The following is a 17284-nucleotide window of genomic DNA, read 5'->3' as shown; positions in this document are numbered from 1 at the left end:
TCATGCATCAAATGTAGCCCAACCACAAATGGTAACTAGGTTCTAAAATTATGTCACCTTCATCACAGTGTTCCTAGAAATGTAAATGTTTTTAGAGGGAGACTGCAAAGTGCTCATCTAGCAGAATGTGTTTTTTCCCCTTCTGAAACGGATACCGTGGTAATAGAAAGAATGTTGATTGCCTCATCAGTCACATCCTGTCATTTTGAGGAAGCCAAGCATTCGTTCTGGGTTAGTTTAGTGCAGTTAACACTTAACTACCATCAGAGTTGGTCAGAGTCCAGATAGGCTTCTTTAAGATTACATTAGACTGAACTCTAAAACCAAACAACATCAACACAAAATGCTACAGAGGGCAGCCTCAAATGTTTCAGACAAACCAAAGCCCAGTAAACCAAAGGTAGGTGGAAACACATTATTTCTAAGTAGCATGTTTAAATACATTGAATTGATAACTATTTGTGTAGAATTGAAAACTCTTTAGTGCTAACTACCCACAATAGTTAGCACTAAAATGTGATTCTAACTAAAAGAAGAAGCAATGTCTTTGACTGATGATCAGTAGAAAGAAGACATTGGTCATCCGTGTGGAAGTGCAGCAGATATATGGTCAAAGTTGTGAGGAGGGGGAGGGTCCGTCAAATTACTCAAAAGGTTCCCTAGATTGCTGCAGTGTGTGGTCCTGGTATTTAATAGGGGTTTACTGGAATTATTTATTAAATACTTTTAGGTTTATGAAAAATTTGAAAATCTATTAACTGTACCTCACAAGCACATCATGATAGAGATACAAGCATAGTGCAAATGGGATTGAGTTCAAGTAGCCTCACGTGCCAGACTTCTAGGCTCAAGACACATTGCTCAAGACAATGGCGCAGTATTACTGTAAATCAAGGGAGTAGGATAACATAATTCATTACCATTGAATTGGTCCCTCATAGGCATAATATGAAATGTAAAAGGAAAGGAAATCATCAAAAACCCATAGTGATTGGGTGGGATGGGGGTGCAACATGTATTGCATAATGTTCCAGATTGAGTCCTGACTCCTGCTGCCACTGTGGCAAACACATATTCAATCTGTCATCTGTGATCTCTCCATGCAGCGCTCCACCAGTTTTGGGCGATTTGACGGCATCAGACAACCATCACCAGCCAGACTAGAGGAAAATGTAACAAAAGTGACAGAGGAGTCTGGATGTGAGAGTTCTGATCAGACCAAACAAGGCAGCCTGGGGAAGAAGATGAAGGCCATCTCTCTAACCATGCGCAGGAAGATGGGCAAGAAGCACTTCAAAACCTTCTCTGAGGAAGCTGTGAGTCACACTACTCTTTCTCATCCTACACAGTACTTATATTTGCATAGTGTATCAAAACATCTAGAGGCTCTTAAAATATTGTATATTTCCCATCTGACTGGCTATAACCCACATCCTCAAATGCAACATTGTGACGTCTACCTATGTCATAAGAAAACTCTTGTAAAATACGCTATATATACAAAAGTATGTGGACACCCCTTCAAATTAGTGGATACGGCAATTTCAACCACACACATTGCTGACAGGTGTATAAAATCGAGCCCACAGCCATGCAATCTCCATAAACAAACAATGGCCTGACTGAAGAGCTCAGTGACTTTCAATGTGGCACCGACACAGGATGCGACCTTTCCAACAAGTCAGTTCTTCAAATTTCTGCCCTGCTAGAGCTGCCCTGGTCAACTGTAAGTGCTGTTATTGTGAAGTGGAAACTTCTAGGAGCAACAACGGCTCAGCCGCGAAGTGGTATGCCACACAAGCTCAAAGAACGGGACCGGCGAATGCTGAAGCACGTAATGCGCAAAAATCGTCTGTCCTCGGGTGCAACACTCACTACCAAGTTCCAAACTGCATCTGGAAGCAACGTCAGCAAAATAACTGTTAGTTGGAAGCTTCATGGCCGAGCAGCCGCACACAAGCCTAAGATCACCATGCGCAATGCCAAGCTTCGGCTGGAGTCGTGTAAAGCTCGCCACCATTGGAGTAGTGGAAACTTGTTCTCTGGAGTGATGAATCACGCTTCACCATCTGGCAGTCCAATGGATGAATCTGGGTTTGGTGGATGCCAGGAGAACGCTACCTGCCCCAATGCATAGTGCCACCTGTAAAGTTTAGTGGAGGAGGAATAATGGTCTGGGGCTCTTTTTCATGGTTCGGGCTAGGCCCCTTAGTTCCAGTGAAGGAAAATCTTAACACTACTGCATACAATGACATTCTAGACGATTCTGTGCTTCCAACTTTGTGTCAACAGTTTGGGAAGGCTCTTTGCTGTTTCAGCATGACAATGTCCCCTTGTCCCCACTGTCCCCACAAAGCAAGGTCCATACAGAAATGGTTTGTCAAGATTGGTGTTGAAGAACTTGACTGAACTGCACAGAGGCCTGACCTCAACCTCATCTAACACCTTTTGGGATGAATTGGAATGCCGACTGCGAGCCAGGCCTAATCGCCAAACATCAGTACCCGACCTCACTAATGCGCTTGTGGCTAAAGGGAAGTAAGTCCCTGCAGCAATGTTCCAACATCTACTGGAAAGCCTTCCCAGAACAGTGGTAAGCTGTTATAGCAGCAAAAGGGGGACCAACTCCATATTAATGCCATGATTTTGGAATGAGATGTTCGACGAGCAGGTGTCCAAATACTTCTGGTCATGTAGTATAAGTCTGGCCAAGCAATACTCAATTTGTGTTGAAATTAGGTCTAAGTGACAAAATAGTATCCAACAACCTGGTCAGTATTTGTAAGTGGCTATGTTGAATTGTTAACCTAATGGCACTTCCTTCCTTATATAAATGGCACTGTTATTTATATAGCAAAGGAATCCACCCTGAGATGATTTAGCTGACTCACATAGTGGCTTGTCCATCTTGTATTTCCCCATGCAGGGTGAGGACACTGACAGAGACCTAGAGGAGGAAACAGAGAGCAGTCTTCCTGTTGAGAAAGGCTCTGAAGAGACCAGCAACTCTCTGGAGAGCCTCTACAGCGGACAGAGCTCCTCCAGTAAGTCTTCTCCTGTTATGCGTGTGTAGCGGAGGCGAAGTCATGTGCAGGAGAGCAGAGTGTAGCAAACAGGCACACTTTATTTCCGTTCCAAAATAGACAGCACAAAAAAAACATATAAGTGCCAAAACTAAGGAGAATAACAACCGTAATGCGCCTGAACAAACCACGTAACAATAAACAATTACACACAAAGACATGATGGGATACAGAGGGTTGTCTCATCGCTACAACTCCCGTACGGGCTCGGGAGAGACGAAGGTCGAAAGCCATGCGTCCTCCAAAGCACAACCCAACCAAGCCGCACTGCTTCTTAACACAGCGCGCCTCCAACCCGGAAGCACCAATGTGTCGGAGGAAACACCGTGCACCTGGCCCCCTTGGTTAGCGCACACTGCGCCCGGCCCGCCACAGGAGTGATGAGACAAGGATGTCCCTACCGGCCAAACCCGGACGACGCTAGGCCAACTGTGCGTCGCCCCACGGACCTCCCGGTCACGGCCGGCTGCGACAGAGCCTGGGCGCGAACCCAGAGACTCTGGTGGCACAGCTAGCGCTGCGATGCAGTGCCCTAGACCACTGCGCCACCCGGGAGGCCCATTTTTTACTTTTATTTAACTAGGCAAGTCAGTTAAGAACAAATTCTTATTTTCAATGACGGCGTAGGAACAGTTGGTTAACTGCCTGTTCAGGAGCAGAACGACAGATTTGTACCTTGTCAGCTCGGGGATTTGAACTTGCAACCTTTCGGTTACTAGTCCAACGCTCTAAGCACTAGGCTACACTGCCGCCCCATGCGCAGTCCCCTCTTGCACTCCGTGTTCACTCATGAATGCACGGCAAGGCACGATTCGAACACCATCATTAAGTTTGCCGATGACACAACAGTAGGCCTGATCACTGACAATGACGAGACAGCCTAGAGTGAGGAGGTCAGAAACATGGCCCTGTGGTGCCAGGACAACAACCTCTCCCTCAACGTGATCAAGACAAAAGAGATGATTGTGGACTACAGGAAAAAGAGGATCGAACACGCCTCCCTTCTCATCTATGGGCTGTAGTGGAGCAGGTTGAGCTTCGAAATCCTTGGTGTCCACATCACCAACAAACTAACATGGTCCAAGCACATCAAGACAGTCGTGAAGAGGGCACGACAAAACCTATTCCCCCTCAGGAGACTGAAAAGATTTGGCATGGGTCCTCATATCCTCAAAAGGTTCTACAGCTGCACCATCGAGAGCATCCTGACTGGTTGCATCACTGCCTGGTATGGCAACTGCTCGGCCTCTGACCGCAAGGCACCACAGAGGGTAGTGCGTATGGCCCAGTACATCACTGGGGAAAAGCTTCCTGCCATCCAGGACCTCTATACCAGGCGGTGTCAGAGGAAGGCCCTAACAATTGTTAGACTCCAGCCACCCTAGTCATAGACTGTTCTCTCTGCTACCGCACGGCAAGCGGTACCAGAGCGCCAAGTCTAGGTCCAAGAAGTTTCTAAACAGCTTCTACCCCCAAGCCATAAGACTCCTGAACATCTAATCAAATGGCTACCCTGACTATTTGCATTGCCCCCCCTCACTTTTTTTACACCGCTGCTACTCTCTGTTGTTATCATCTATGCATAGTCACTTTAATAACTCTACCTATATGTACATATTACCTCAATTACCTTGACTAACCGGTGCCCCGCACATTGACTCTGTATCGGTATCCCCCTGTATATAGTCTCGCTATTGTTATTTTACTGCTGCTCTTTAATTGTTACTTTTATTTCTTATTAGTTTTTTTTTTACTGCATTGTTGGTTAGGGGCTCGTAAGTAAGCATTTCACTGTAAGGCCTACAACTGTTGTATTCGGTGCATGTGACAAATAACATTTGATTTGATTTGATTATTACCATCATATTACAATATTAGGATAGGCTTGTAACCTTCCCTCCAACACAAGGATACACACACAACCTATTCTTGGTCCAGGGGTAAATCTGTGCAGTGTAATCATCATGTGATGTATTGTCCCCTGTTGGCTCAGGTGGTTTGGCCAGCGTCTCAGATGGTTCCAGTACCAGAGACAGTCTGAGACTAGAAGAGGACGGCTCCTACAATGGACACTTCTGTGGTAGAGCACGGGTCCACACAGACTTTGTTCCCAGCCCATATGACACTGACTCCCTCAAACTCAAGGTAGACAGAAGATAATGCTTCCAGAATGGGTGTATTGTGAAATGCCATGAAAGCTGTTTGTAAGAGCTGTTTCATGATCTATATGTATGAGTCCAATATATTGATGTCTCTTCCCAGGTTGGAGACATTATCAGCATCATCAGTAAACCTCCCATGGGCATATGGACGGGGATTCTGAACAACAAAGTGGGCAACTTCAAGTTCATCTACGTTGACATGCTCATGGAGAAAGAAAGAGAGGAGGAGGCACCAAAGATCAGGCCTCAGAGGATGAGCAAGAGACCACGACCAAAGACACTATTGGAACTACTGGAGCGGCTACATCTAGAGGTGAGTGCTCGGATGGCATGGCTAGAAGGGATCCATCTATTGTCAAATTAACTTCAGATTTGACTTTTCGTAGCAGGTTAGGAGAATTAACCTAGCAGGTTAGAATAATTGGGTTATGGTAAGGAAAAGGGTTATGGTTAGCTAAAATGATGTTAATTTGATAAAAGCTGGATAGCTTCTAGCCATGGTCAAGCTCTGACCCTGTTAAAATGACTTCCAAATACCGACACATTTTGTTCTTTCCTCTTTACAGTAACCAATCAGTGTTGTCTCAATTACACAACAAACATTTTTAATATGCATAAACATAACCTAAAACACTCAAAGGTGAACAGATTAGTATAAGATTATGAAAGGTAGATGAGATTGACAGTGGAACTGTATCTTGTTTATTCAAGGAGTATGCATCTGCACTGCTTCTGAATGGCTACCAGACAGTAGAGGACCTGAGGCACCTGCAGGAGAAACACCTTATAGAGCTGAACGTGATGAATCCAGAACACAGAGGCAGGCTGCTGGCTGCTGTCGACTGCAGATATACAGAGAGTGAGTAGCAAAACCAATTTCTATTGTAGCCTAGCCCTACTGTATTTATATTGGGGCAAAGGGAATAGCCAATTGTACCACAGACATTTTATGCTGCGCAGCACTACACTCAGGAAGTAACATCTTGATCTTTGTATGTTATAATAAGCAGATGCTTATCGCTGCGGTTATTTTAGAAATGCTCATCCTGCTGAGTTGGCACCAGTCAGAGAGAAACTGCTTAAAGAGGCAAAATGTCTTCCTCTATAAAACACTGCAAGGCTCTGAAACGTAAAATGAAACAAAGATTGGTCTCCAATCCAGATTAGGAAATGAGCAATACTAGACAGTTTCTGTCAGCTGCTTACAAAACGGGATGCGTTCAATTAGCATAAAGGTTATTTATGTTTGTGTCCCCACATAACACCATTTATGTTGGTCTAAATTAAGGTCATAAATGTGTGTTTGGGCTTATTTCGGACCAAACAGATGGCACTGCCACCCTGGCTGAACCAGATATCGTGACTGTGGGATAGTTTCGGACCAAACAGATAGCACTGCCACCCTGGCTGAACCAGATATTGTGACTGTGGGATAGTTTTGGACCAAACAGTTGGCACTGCCACCCTGGCTGAACCAGATATCATGACTGGATGTTGGCTAGCCCTGGCAAAGATTACCAGCCAGGGATGAATCTAGTCATTAAATCAAGCTTAATTCCATTTGGATGGTTGAGAATGGCAACCCGAATTAATTTAAATTGACTTGGATTGGGGCAGTTAACCTGGCAACCCGCAGGTGTCTGTCTGGGTCTGAGGATCCAACCAACCAGACTGCTTTGTTCTTGTGTTCGCAGGCGATGATGTGAGGGAGAGTGAGGAGCCCTCTTCATCACACAGTTTGAAGGTGGAGAAGAGCGACTGTCCAAGAGACTCAGGCTGCTTTATTCTATCAGAGTGCTCTGAAAACAGCAAAGAGGACACAGAGAGCCAACCAGTCACACACTGATAGGCCAGACTATCCTAACTAACAAGTTTTGACATGTAAATTACGATGGCTCACCATGTTTGTCTTGTTTGTATTTGGTTTAACAAGATGGGATTTAATTAATTAAATGTAGCCAATTTTTCTTACAACCAATGAATTTGTTCCTCCTTAAAAGCCTTCATTTATGCACCTTTTTATCTAACCTATTCATTCACATGAAGCACAGGTGTCAAACTCATTCCACGGAGGGCCGAATAGCTGCGGGTTCTCACTCCTCCCTTGTACTTGATTGATGAATTAAGGTCACAAATTAGAAAGGAACTCCCCACACCTGGTAGTTTATGGCTTAATTGAAAGGAAAACAACTCAAACCTGCAGACACTAGGCCCTCCATGGAATGACACCCCTGACAAATTATATTTTGTCCCAACAAGGATAGTAAAACAAACATGTGTGTGTGTGTGTGCACGGGAGTTTTTACATATATTTTTGAACAATCCTGGTTCAACAAAATGTGCAGTACCAGTGGAGGCTGCTGAGGGGAGGACGGATCATAATAATGGCTTGAACGATCGAATGGAATGGCATCAAACACAAACATATGTTTGGTGTATTTGATACCGTTCTACTTTTTCCGCTCCAGCCCTTACCACGAGCCGTCCTCCCCAATTAAGTTGCCACCAACCTCCTGTGAAATGTACATACTTGTAGAACTCAATAAGTGCAATATGTCACACATTAATAAAGTATTTATGCATCAAGAGTCATCTGTCTAACTAATCCGTTAATTTGTACTGCATTGAATGTATAATATATTTTCAAGCAAAATGTGCACAGAAAAGGTGTTGCAGTTGTACAATATTGCTATATGTTGCATGCCTCAAAATGTTTTTATTAATTTTATTTTTATTATAAACAAATCAATACAGAAAGTACATGAGGGAACACAAGTATATATAGATTATATACAATGGACAATCGAGCTAGGGGGTACAATATCACATTACAATTACACAAGGACCTTAAGGGACATACATACACTTAGAAATGCCTCAAAATGTTACGACACTGAACACACTCATTTGAACGTGATATACGACTAGTGTTCATGGGAAAGGTTGTTTCTTTGCTATCTCATCCTGTGTATATATAAACGATAACGCATGGATTGGACTACGTTACCCAGAAGCTTTAGACCACATTATGGGTGAGTTCGTAAATTCGCTCAGAATAACTGATTCATTTACGAACGCTCCACACCCGTTGAGTATAGCCGGTGTCAGTAAACCTCGGCAAAAAGGCGTAATTAAATTGTTGCCATCAGCACAGTTACAGTCACCAACGCTCCGAATAACATGAACACAGCATAACCAGCGCGAGAAAGGGCGAGAAAATGGTCAGAGTGAGGTGTTCTCTCATTTATGTCAGGAAGTAGCTAGCATGCTAGCTAACTTTAGCCAGTTAGCTTGGGTGCTTCACTGCCGTTGTGAGGTCAGAACGCTCGGATCAACCCTACTCCTCGGCCAGAGCGTCCAGTGCTCTCCGAGAGCGAAACGCTCTGAATTTACGAAAGGACAATCTGACAACGGTCTGCGTGTTTTTAAATTCAGAGCGTTGTCAGATTGTCCGTTCGTAAATTCAGAGCGGACAATGTCCTCTGGCACTCCAGAGTAAATTTACGAACGCACCCTATAATCGTGACGTGTAGTTCTGTGGATCATCCACATTATTCTGAACGTAGAACAGGTCAAGAGGGGTTTCCCTAATTACTACAGTCACAAAGTCACAATTGGCTATCGTAAAAATGATATGGTGAGTCATAAGGTTAGCAGTGTATTTAAGGGTTAAGTTTTAAATTGTATTTGAAGAAGATAAATTGTAGATATAGGCGGGGTTTATGGCTTAGTGGCTGTGGTAACTAGTGACAACATTCATCCATTCTGAAACTGATGAGGCGATTAGCCTAGATTTAGTTTTACTACGTGTCAGTTCGGTGGTGATCAATACTTGACAATGGCTGGGGAAATGTCTATGATCGGTAAGTAAGATTTAACCGTAACGTGTGCTTGTTGTTGTGTAACTAACCAGCTGTTTAGCTAGCTAACAGTAAGTAGCAAGTGGGCTGACAAATTACCGGTGGTAACAGCTGGCTAGTTGCTACCTAATTCACAGTAGTCAAGTTAGCTGGAAAGGTAAACGAAGTGTCAGAACTGTCAACGCTGAATTAATATGTAAATATGTAGGCTATCGGTACCAGTTGTTAGTTAGCTACGTAGTCAACATCCATCCCTAAACCCACGTCATTTCTTTATCTTCCGTGTCGCAGGATCGGTCATTCTGGCTTTATTTCTGGCTGGCTATCTGGGCCAGCAGTATCTGCCTCCACCGAAACCCAAAGTGATCGGCCTAGATCTGGGGACCACTTTCTGCTCCGTAGGAGTATTCCACCCGGGTACCGGGGATGTGGAGGTGATAGGGGATGAGGAGGGGCGGAAGAGCATCCCTAGTGCGGTGTCGTTCACATCTACCGAAGTCCTCGCCGGTCACGAGGGTCAGGATCTGGCCGACAGCAATCCTGAAAACACCATCTATGATGCCAAGCGGTTTATTGGAAAAATATTCGAACAAGAGCTCCTTGAGCAGGAAAGTGCTCGTTATCCATTCAAGGTACAGTACATACTCCTGTAGTTACTTTGACAGTCAATACACCACAGTGAAAATTATTTAATACATCATCAGCATTTGGCTACATAAGCTATGTGTGATTACAGGTGTATAAATATGCTATATCAATGACTGCTGACTTTCATTTGTAACACCTTTCTTTCAGGTGATAAACAACAATGGCAGTGCAGAGTTCTTTGTCACCACCAATCAGACGTTCACAGTTACTCCCGAGTTCATTGGTTCTCGGCTGCTGCTGAAGATGAGGAAGATGGCGGAGCGTCACCTGGGTGTCCACATTCAGAGGGCTGTTATCTCTGTCCCTGCTGAGTTTGATGAGAGACAGAGGAACTACACCATCAGGGCTGCCAACCTGGCCGGTCAGTCTATCTGGCAATACTGTATCAACAGTCATACAATATCTGATTTGATGTGTAAACACTGCTACAGGAATTACTTACACTGTATAGCTGTTTAGTGTAGTCTCATTTAGAAACAGTCTATCATACAGGGATTGACATTAAGGGTTGCCCTATTGCCTGGGGCAAGTAAAACTGAGCGCAAGTTGAGCCTGCTCTGGTTCATCCACATTGTGTAAGTGAAAGACAGATAATTTATGGCGAGCTGAGCTTGCTCTGATAATTTTTTTTAGTGATAACAACCAAAATACTAATAATTAAATTACTGATCTTTCTGATTCCTCTCCTATGGGTAGGTGAAAGGCGGGTAATATGTCACTTCTGCTTGTAAATAGCTAATTTACATTTTCGGATGTGCAACTGCGTTAGACTTTAATGTCAATCCCTGATATAATTAGGTGTTTGTTCTAAAATAACTGTGTTACTGTATTCAGACCCCTTGACTTTTTCCACATTTTGTTACGTTACAGGCTTATTCTAAAATTGATTAAATATAACTTTTCCTCATCAATCTACACACTACCCCATAATGACAAAGCGAAAACAGGTTTATAGACATTTCTTGCAATTTTATTTTAATGACCTTATTTACATAAGTATTCAGGCCCTTTACTATGAGACTTGAAATTGAGCTCAGATACATCCTGTTTCCATTGTTCATCCTTGAGCTGTTTCTACAACTTCATTGGAGTCCACCTGTGGTAAATTCAATTGATTGGACACCTGTCCCACAGTTGACAGTGTATGTCAGAGCAAAAACCAAGCCATGAGGTTGAAGGAATTGTCCGTAGAGCACCGAGACAGGATTGTGTTGAGGCACAGATCTGGGGAAGGGTACCAAAAGATTTCTGCAGCATTGAAGGTCCCCAAGATTACAGTGGCCTCCATCATTCTTAAATGGAAGAAGTTTGGAACCACCAAGACTCTTCCTAGAGCTGGCCGCCCGGCCAAACTGAGCAATCGAGGGAGAAGGGCCTTGGTCAGGGAGGTGACCAAGAAACTGATGATCACTCTGACAGAGCTACAGAGTTACTCTGTGGAGATGGGAGAACCTACCAGAAGGAAAACCATCTCTGCAGCACTCCACCAATCAGGCCTTTATGGTAGAGTGGCCAAACGGAAGCTACTCCTCAGTAAAAGGCACATGACAGCCCGCTTGGAATTTGCCAAAAGGCACCTGAAGGACTCTGACCATGAGGAACAATATTCTCTTGTCTGATGAAACCAAGTTTGAACTATTTGGCCTGAATGCCAAGCGTCACACCTGGAGGAAACCTGGTACCATCCCTACGGTGAAGCATGGTAGTGGCAGCATCATGCTGTGGGGATGTTTTTCAGCAGCAGGGACTGGGAGACTAGTCAGGATCGAGGGAAAGATGAACGGAGCAAAGTAGAGAGATCCTTGATGAAAACCTGCTCCAGAGCACTCAGGACCTCAGACTGGGGCATAGGTTCACCTTCCAACAGCACAACGACCCTAAACACACAGCCAAGACAACGCAGGAGTGGCATCGGGACAAGTCTCTGGATGTCCTTGAGTGGCCCAGCTAGAGCCTGGACTTGAACCCGATCTAACATCTCTGGAGAGACTTGAAAATAGCTGTGCAGCGACGCTCCCCATCCAACCTGACAGAGCTTGAGGATCTGCAGAGAAGAATGGAAGAAACTCCCCAAATACAGGTTTGTCAAGCTTGTAGCGTCATACCCAAGAAGACTCCAGGTTGTAATCGCTGCCAAAAGGTGATTCAATAAAGTACTGAGTAAAGGGTCTGAATACTTATGTAAATGTGATATTTCAATTTTATTTTTAATACATTTGCATTTCTGAACCTGTTTTTGCTTTGTCATTATGGTCTGTGTGTAGATTGAGAGGGGAAAAAAACAATTTAATCCATTTTAGAATAAGGCTGTAAAGTAATAATGTGGAAAAAGTGAAGGGGTCTGAATACTTTACGAATGCACTGATGCATACAGAGTAGAATATTGGACACCTAATCCAAAGTCATTAAGATTCCTAAGGGCTTTGACCAAATCTACACTACCCACTATAACTAATATCTGATTGTTCTGTTTACACCACTCAGGACTGGACATCCTGCGTGTGATCAACGAGCCCACAGCTGCAGCGATGGCGTATGGGTTACACAAGGTGGACGTGTTCAACGTGCTGGTGGTAGACCTGGGAGGAGGAACACTGGACGTCTCTCTGCTCAACAAACAGGGGGGCATGTTCCTCACCAGAGCCATGTCAGGTAAGACGCTAATTTACTCTCAACTCCTTATGTTGTAGATATGCATGGTTTAGTTGGTCATTTTCATATATCTTCTGGTTTTAAATTGGGCATACATTACAAGTGGAACATTTCCCATATTGTAGTTAAAGATTAGCACAACTAATTCTAATCATACAGTACATGACCTGAAATGGAAACCCAATACAACACTAACAGAGTATTCTTGGGCTCAGAGAATGATCCTTGCTGTTGTCTTCATTTCCTAGGTAACAACAAGCTGGGGGGGCAGGACTTCAGCCAGAGGCTGCTCCAGTACACCATGGAGAGGGTCCGCCAGCAGTACGGCGTTCCCCCCACCCTCAAAGAGGACATCCACCATCTCCGCCAGGCTGTGGAGGCAGCCAAGCTCAACCTCACCCTGCAGCCCAGCGCCGACCTCAGGGTACCCCTGCACCTGGAGCCCCAAGGAGACCCCAAGCAACCACCACAGGGGCCCACCAAGGACCCAATCCCAGTCATCTTCCAAGCAGTCATCACCCGTGAGCTGTTTGAAGAGTTGAATGCCGACCTCTTCCAGAAGATTCTGGCGCCTGTAGAGACAGTGCTGGCCGAGGGCCACCTGGGGAAGGAGGAGGTGGATGAGATAGTTCTGGTGGGAGGCTCCACCCGCATCCCTAGGATCAGGAAGCTGATCAGTGAGTACTTTGGGAAGGAGCCCAACACCTCAGTGGACCCAGACTTGGCAGTGGTGACTGGGGTGGCCATCCAGGCTGGCATTATGGGCGGCTCCTGGCCTCTACAGGTCAGCGCTATAGAGATTCCCAACAGACACCTCCGCAAGACCATCTTCAATTGATCTAGTCGAGAGGTAGCAAGGGACTTAAGGATGCCACCAGACAGATACTTGCCATATTAAAGGATGGTTAATTGTGCTTCTCCATCTTCACAAGGTGTGCAATAGTATTATGAGGTTAAAATATGTTCTCACAGAGAAACTCAAATTACACCATCACTTTTTTACTGTCAACCCAACTTATTAGACCAACTGTAGTAGATTGAAAATTGTGTTCAACTCAGGGAACAACCTTTATTTCTAGAGAACTGTGACCAGCCAAGACACCTTCAGCTATTTATTTATTTATAGTGTTTGTATTGTGAGTGGGGGGGGGTACTGTACATGGTGTTATGTTTTTCAGTAGATGACAACGTGCTTGTGCCTTTTCAGAGAGCTGCACTATTAGGCTTTGTGCTTTTAAGTCACCTGATATGAAGAACCACCAGTCCTATTGACGAAGGCATAATGCTATTAGTTTAGGACCAAATATTTTTGCACACATCGTTACTAGCTTTACATTCAAACAATAGCCTATGCTCAGCTTTGTATGGGTTAACAGATGTTCTAAATAAGGGACTTGCTCATCATTCTGGTGCAATTGAATTAAGAATCACTGGCTGACTTACACATATAGAAATACTACAAGTGTAAGTGCCATAAACACAAGACTAGGCTTATGGTGCCTGTTTGAAGTATTACCGTGTCTCACAAGACTGCAGGTGGACAGTAATGGTTGAGGCTGTTACAGCCCCTGGAATTAGAGAACATGTTTGTTGACATTCTCATGTATAGAATGTACATTCCATAATACTAGTCAAGACTGATACAGTGGACACATTTAAATAATATACCTTTTAGAGGTTTGTTCAACAAGGTAAACAGTTTGCATGCATATCTTGTTGAACGTGCCTCAGATACTGCACAGTTCTCTAGCGATATGCTATAGGAATTTATCTGGACCATTCCATTTCAACGGAGTATGTAGATGAAGATATTTTTGTACTGCAAGTTTTGCTTCTTCAAATCACCCCCCCAAATGGCTCCCTTATATCTGCTTGTACTACATGCTGCTTTAAATAAATCCTGAATTACATAAATACCATTGAATTTTCTTTCTATGAGGGATTTTCTAGAGCAGCGAACAAAATTAAAGCCAGCTTTAATATACATACAAATCCATTTAAACACAGTTCAGGACCAAACAGAGATTGCCATTTCTGTAAGAGAAAATAGCAACATAGATGCATCTTGCTGTCTGCATTCCATGATTCTGACTTTCTAGTACAGGTGGAAGAAAAAAATAAAAGGACATTTGTGATAATGTTCCCAGCACATATCAACTGAAAATCGTGAAAATTCCATTTACCATTGTCACTCACTAGCTTCTTCAGCAATGTGGTAACATCTTGCCGCGTAACTGTACAATTGATGGAAAAACATCAGTATGTTAGAGATCCACGTTGGTTACTTACTGGCATGGGCTACTGCATAGAACATACAGTACATTCAGAAAGTATTCATGTTCCACATTTTGTATAACAGCCGGAATTCAAAATGGATTTGTTTCTTCACACACTACCCATGACAAAGTGAACGTTTTAGAAATGTTTGCAAATGTATTGAAAATACCTAAGTGTTCACCCCCGAGTCAATACTTGTTAGAATCACCTTTGGTAGCAAGATTAGTCTTTCTGGGTAAGTGTAAGAGCTTTGCACACTTGGATTGAGTCTATGCAACATATGTGACTTTTTACTCCTGAACTTATTTAGGCTTGCCATATCAAAGGGGTTAAATACATATTGACTCAAGACATTCCAGCTTTTCATTTTTAATAAAAACATAATTCCACTAACATTATGGGGTATTATCTGTAGCCCAATCAATTTTAAATTCAGTCTAACACAAAATGTGGAAAAAGTCAAGGGGTGTGAATACTTTGAAGGCACTGTACATCAAGCGTTCACATACAGTAGGAATATGGTTGACATGAGCTAAATCTACACAGTCAACAGTAACACTAACCTAAATGGTGTTACAGTTATCTTCCATCTAGAAAAATCACAATAAAAGGATCCCTTTGGTATCAGAAGCATTTTAATGTTGACTTCTGAGGCACACAAATACCAAAGGAGTAAATGAACACAAGTCAATCCGTTCCTTGACCCTGTGTGAACCATTCTGATACTCAGCGTTGTCCCTTCAACAGCCTAGAGCTTTATTTTCACAGTTAATATAACACACCCCACTTCATCACGACATAAAATATACCCTTTAATGTCACTATGTGATGCAATTTGCTGTTCAAATGCCATTGAGAAGTTGGTCTGCAAAATATTTAAATGACTTGACTTTCATAAACTTCTCAACACTATTGCTATTATTATGCATCACATTTCCAATATAATCCTCAGACAGCCATAGCATATAAAACGTTTGTAATATGCACACACTCCATGTAGAACTGCATACTTGGGGTAGGTGGTGAAATCTCTACTGCCATAATACACTGTTCACATCCTTTAAAAATCAAAACATTCACAATGCACCGAAAACATCACAAAAACACACATCAGTTCTGCCTGAACACAAGCCCTGCCCGAGACAGCACAGCTCCACAAGTCACTTGATATTGTATGTCACATGCATGGATGAAGGAAATGCTGTTCAAATCATTATCTTACATCGTGTAAATATTTCACGTAGTCGGAGAAGGCAGGACCCTCTGTAAACAGCTTGTTCGTGTTGTTTTTGTTCCTAAAAATTTGAATAGCGCCCAAACGTGGCAAGAAATAGGAGCAATGCTGCACAAGTAGTAAAATCCTCTAAATAACTAAGAATTGGCTGTGCTATAAAGTGACTGCAAGTAAATAAGTTTAAAAACAAACAAATAGGTTCTTAATAATAAACAAGCATTGGTAACTGGGGGGGCCTCCAAAGCATCTAGAGCAGGGGTGGGCAAACTACGGTCCGTGGGCCAGATCCAGCCCATGAGCCCATTCAATCAAAGAGGTTTGAGTGAAAAACAATATATAATGGACCAATATATTTTCAAATAAATGCCCTTTTCTGACAAACAAATTGTAAAAAAAAAAATGACCTAGAGGTGAGAAGAGGCCACAGATCTGACAAATCAATTGGTTCATCAATAAAAAGTGCTTTTAGTCCCACATTTGTATTTAACAAGCAAAAACAAACCTATTTACAGAATGTACAAAGCAATGGGTGGTGCTTGCCTGGGATTCTTCAGCAATACAGCAGCCTGTCAATCAATCAGTAGTTCAGAGGAACAATCTGGATGCACTGAGTAAAACAAGAGTAATCAGAACAGACAAACCAATCACAAGTCACTTGGAAGTTTTAATTTACTCAGTTTCCACATGCTAGTAGAGTCAGGTGTCTTTCAGTAGATTCACATTAGGTGAGTAAGAGTCAATGGGAGATGCCTTCGTTGTTGTAGTAGTCAAAGCCATTCTCCATGTACAGGTCCTCAGCACTGCCCACACCATTGCTCACCTCTGGGAGACAGAAGAGTGAAGGGACATCAGTAGGTGTTCAGAGGGTATATCACTGATATAACACAGACCACATCAATGCACATTGAATACATAGAACATCAAAAACAATATCACTGCATATCCAAACCACACCAGAGAAATCCCTTAGCTTCCTTTGCTCTGTATGTCACCATGTATCTTCTAAGACCTACTAGTGTGATTTTAGAGTGGTTTGGACTGACTGATGGTCATTGAAGACTCATATGAGCATCCCCGTTAGACTTACCTTTCACCACCCACCAGGAGAGGCTGGTGGGTCACAGTGGGCTGTCTAGGAGCCCTTATACATGATGCAGGACTCTGTGGGCGATTGGGGAGGAGCGGGGGGAAGGACGGGGCAGGCAGAGGGAGGCGGGAAGGGAGGGATGGATGGAATGGTCGGAGGAATGGTCACAGCAGCCGGAGGAGGATGGACAGATGGCAGGATGAAGAGTGAGGTGGAGAGGAGTGCAGGTCACACACACACACAGGATGAGACGGCTACTGCGGTTGACCTTGGGGAGGGCA

The 17284-nt window shown here is 43.5% G+C and overlaps 3 protein-coding genes across 3 annotated transcripts in view; 2 read left to right on the top strand and 1 right to left on the bottom strand.

Annotated features, from left to right (window-relative positions):
* Positions 1-258: 258 nt before the first annotated feature.
* On the top strand, positions 259-7792 carry LOC120028897 (SAM domain-containing protein SAMSN-1-like). The gene is made up of 7 exons (XM_038974169.1): positions 259-400; positions 1107-1316; positions 2927-3044; positions 5077-5228; positions 5346-5558; positions 5957-6104; positions 6940-7792. Exons 1-7 carry the CDS (start codon positions 344-346, stop codon positions 7089-7091), a joined length of 1050 nt encoding a protein of 349 aa, XP_038830097.1. The 5' UTR covers positions 259-343; the 3' UTR covers positions 7092-7792.
* An 881-nt stretch (positions 7793-8673) lies between these two features.
* Positions 8674-15012, top strand: hspa13 (heat shock protein 70 family, member 13). The gene is made up of 5 exons (XM_038973889.1): positions 8674-9108; positions 9397-9737; positions 9901-10114; positions 12238-12405; positions 12654-15012. The coding sequence occupies exons 1-5, from the start codon at positions 9084-9086 to the stop codon at positions 13241-13243; spliced, it is 1338 nt and encodes a 445-aa protein (XP_038829817.1). The 5' UTR covers positions 8674-9083; the 3' UTR covers positions 13244-15012.
* A 383-nt stretch (positions 15013-15395) lies between these two features.
* Positions 15396-17284, bottom strand: part of LOC120028965 (glycerophosphodiester phosphodiesterase domain-containing protein 5-like) — a 61231-nt gene continuing 59342 nt past the window's right edge. The window contains exon 16 of the mRNA XM_038974250.1: positions 15396-16738. Coding sequence (XP_038830178.1) covers positions 16653-16738 — 86 coding nt within the window. The 3' untranslated portion in view covers positions 15396-16652. The remainder of the gene's footprint in view (positions 16739-17284) is intronic.

This window comes from Salvelinus namaycush, chromosome 34, assembly GCF_016432855.1.
Source record: "Salvelinus namaycush isolate Seneca chromosome 34, SaNama_1.0, whole genome shotgun sequence".
Classification (NCBI taxonomy): Eukaryota; Metazoa; Chordata; class Actinopteri; order Salmoniformes; family Salmonidae; genus Salvelinus; species Salvelinus namaycush.
Note: the sequence above shows the minus strand (reverse complement) of the source record. Positions and strands in the feature narration are given on the sequence as shown.

Bases quoted from the DNA above. Each gene is read 5' to 3' on its own strand.
- hspa13 (XM_038973889.1), top strand. From the start codon at position 9,084: ATGGCTGGGGAAATGTCTATGATCG. The intron at 9,109-9,396 runs GTAAGTAAGATT...TCCGTGTCGCAG, and splicing joins TGGGGAAATGTCTATGATCG to GATCGGTCATTCTGGCTTTA. The intron at 9,738-9,900 runs GTACAGTACATA...CCTTTCTTTCAG, and splicing joins GTGCTCGTTATCCATTCAAG to GTGATAAACAACAATGGCAG.
- LOC120028897 (XM_038974169.1), top strand. From the start codon at position 344: ATGCTACAGAGGGCAGCCTCAAATGTTTCAGACAAACCAAAGCCCAGT. The intron at 401-1,106 runs GTAGGTGGAAAC...CTCTCCATGCAG, and splicing joins CAAAGCCCAGTAAACCAAAG to CGCTCCACCAGTTTTGGGCG. The intron at 5,229-5,345 runs GTAGACAGAAGA...GTCTCTTCCCAG, and splicing joins CTGACTCCCTCAAACTCAAG to GTTGGAGACATTATCAGCAT.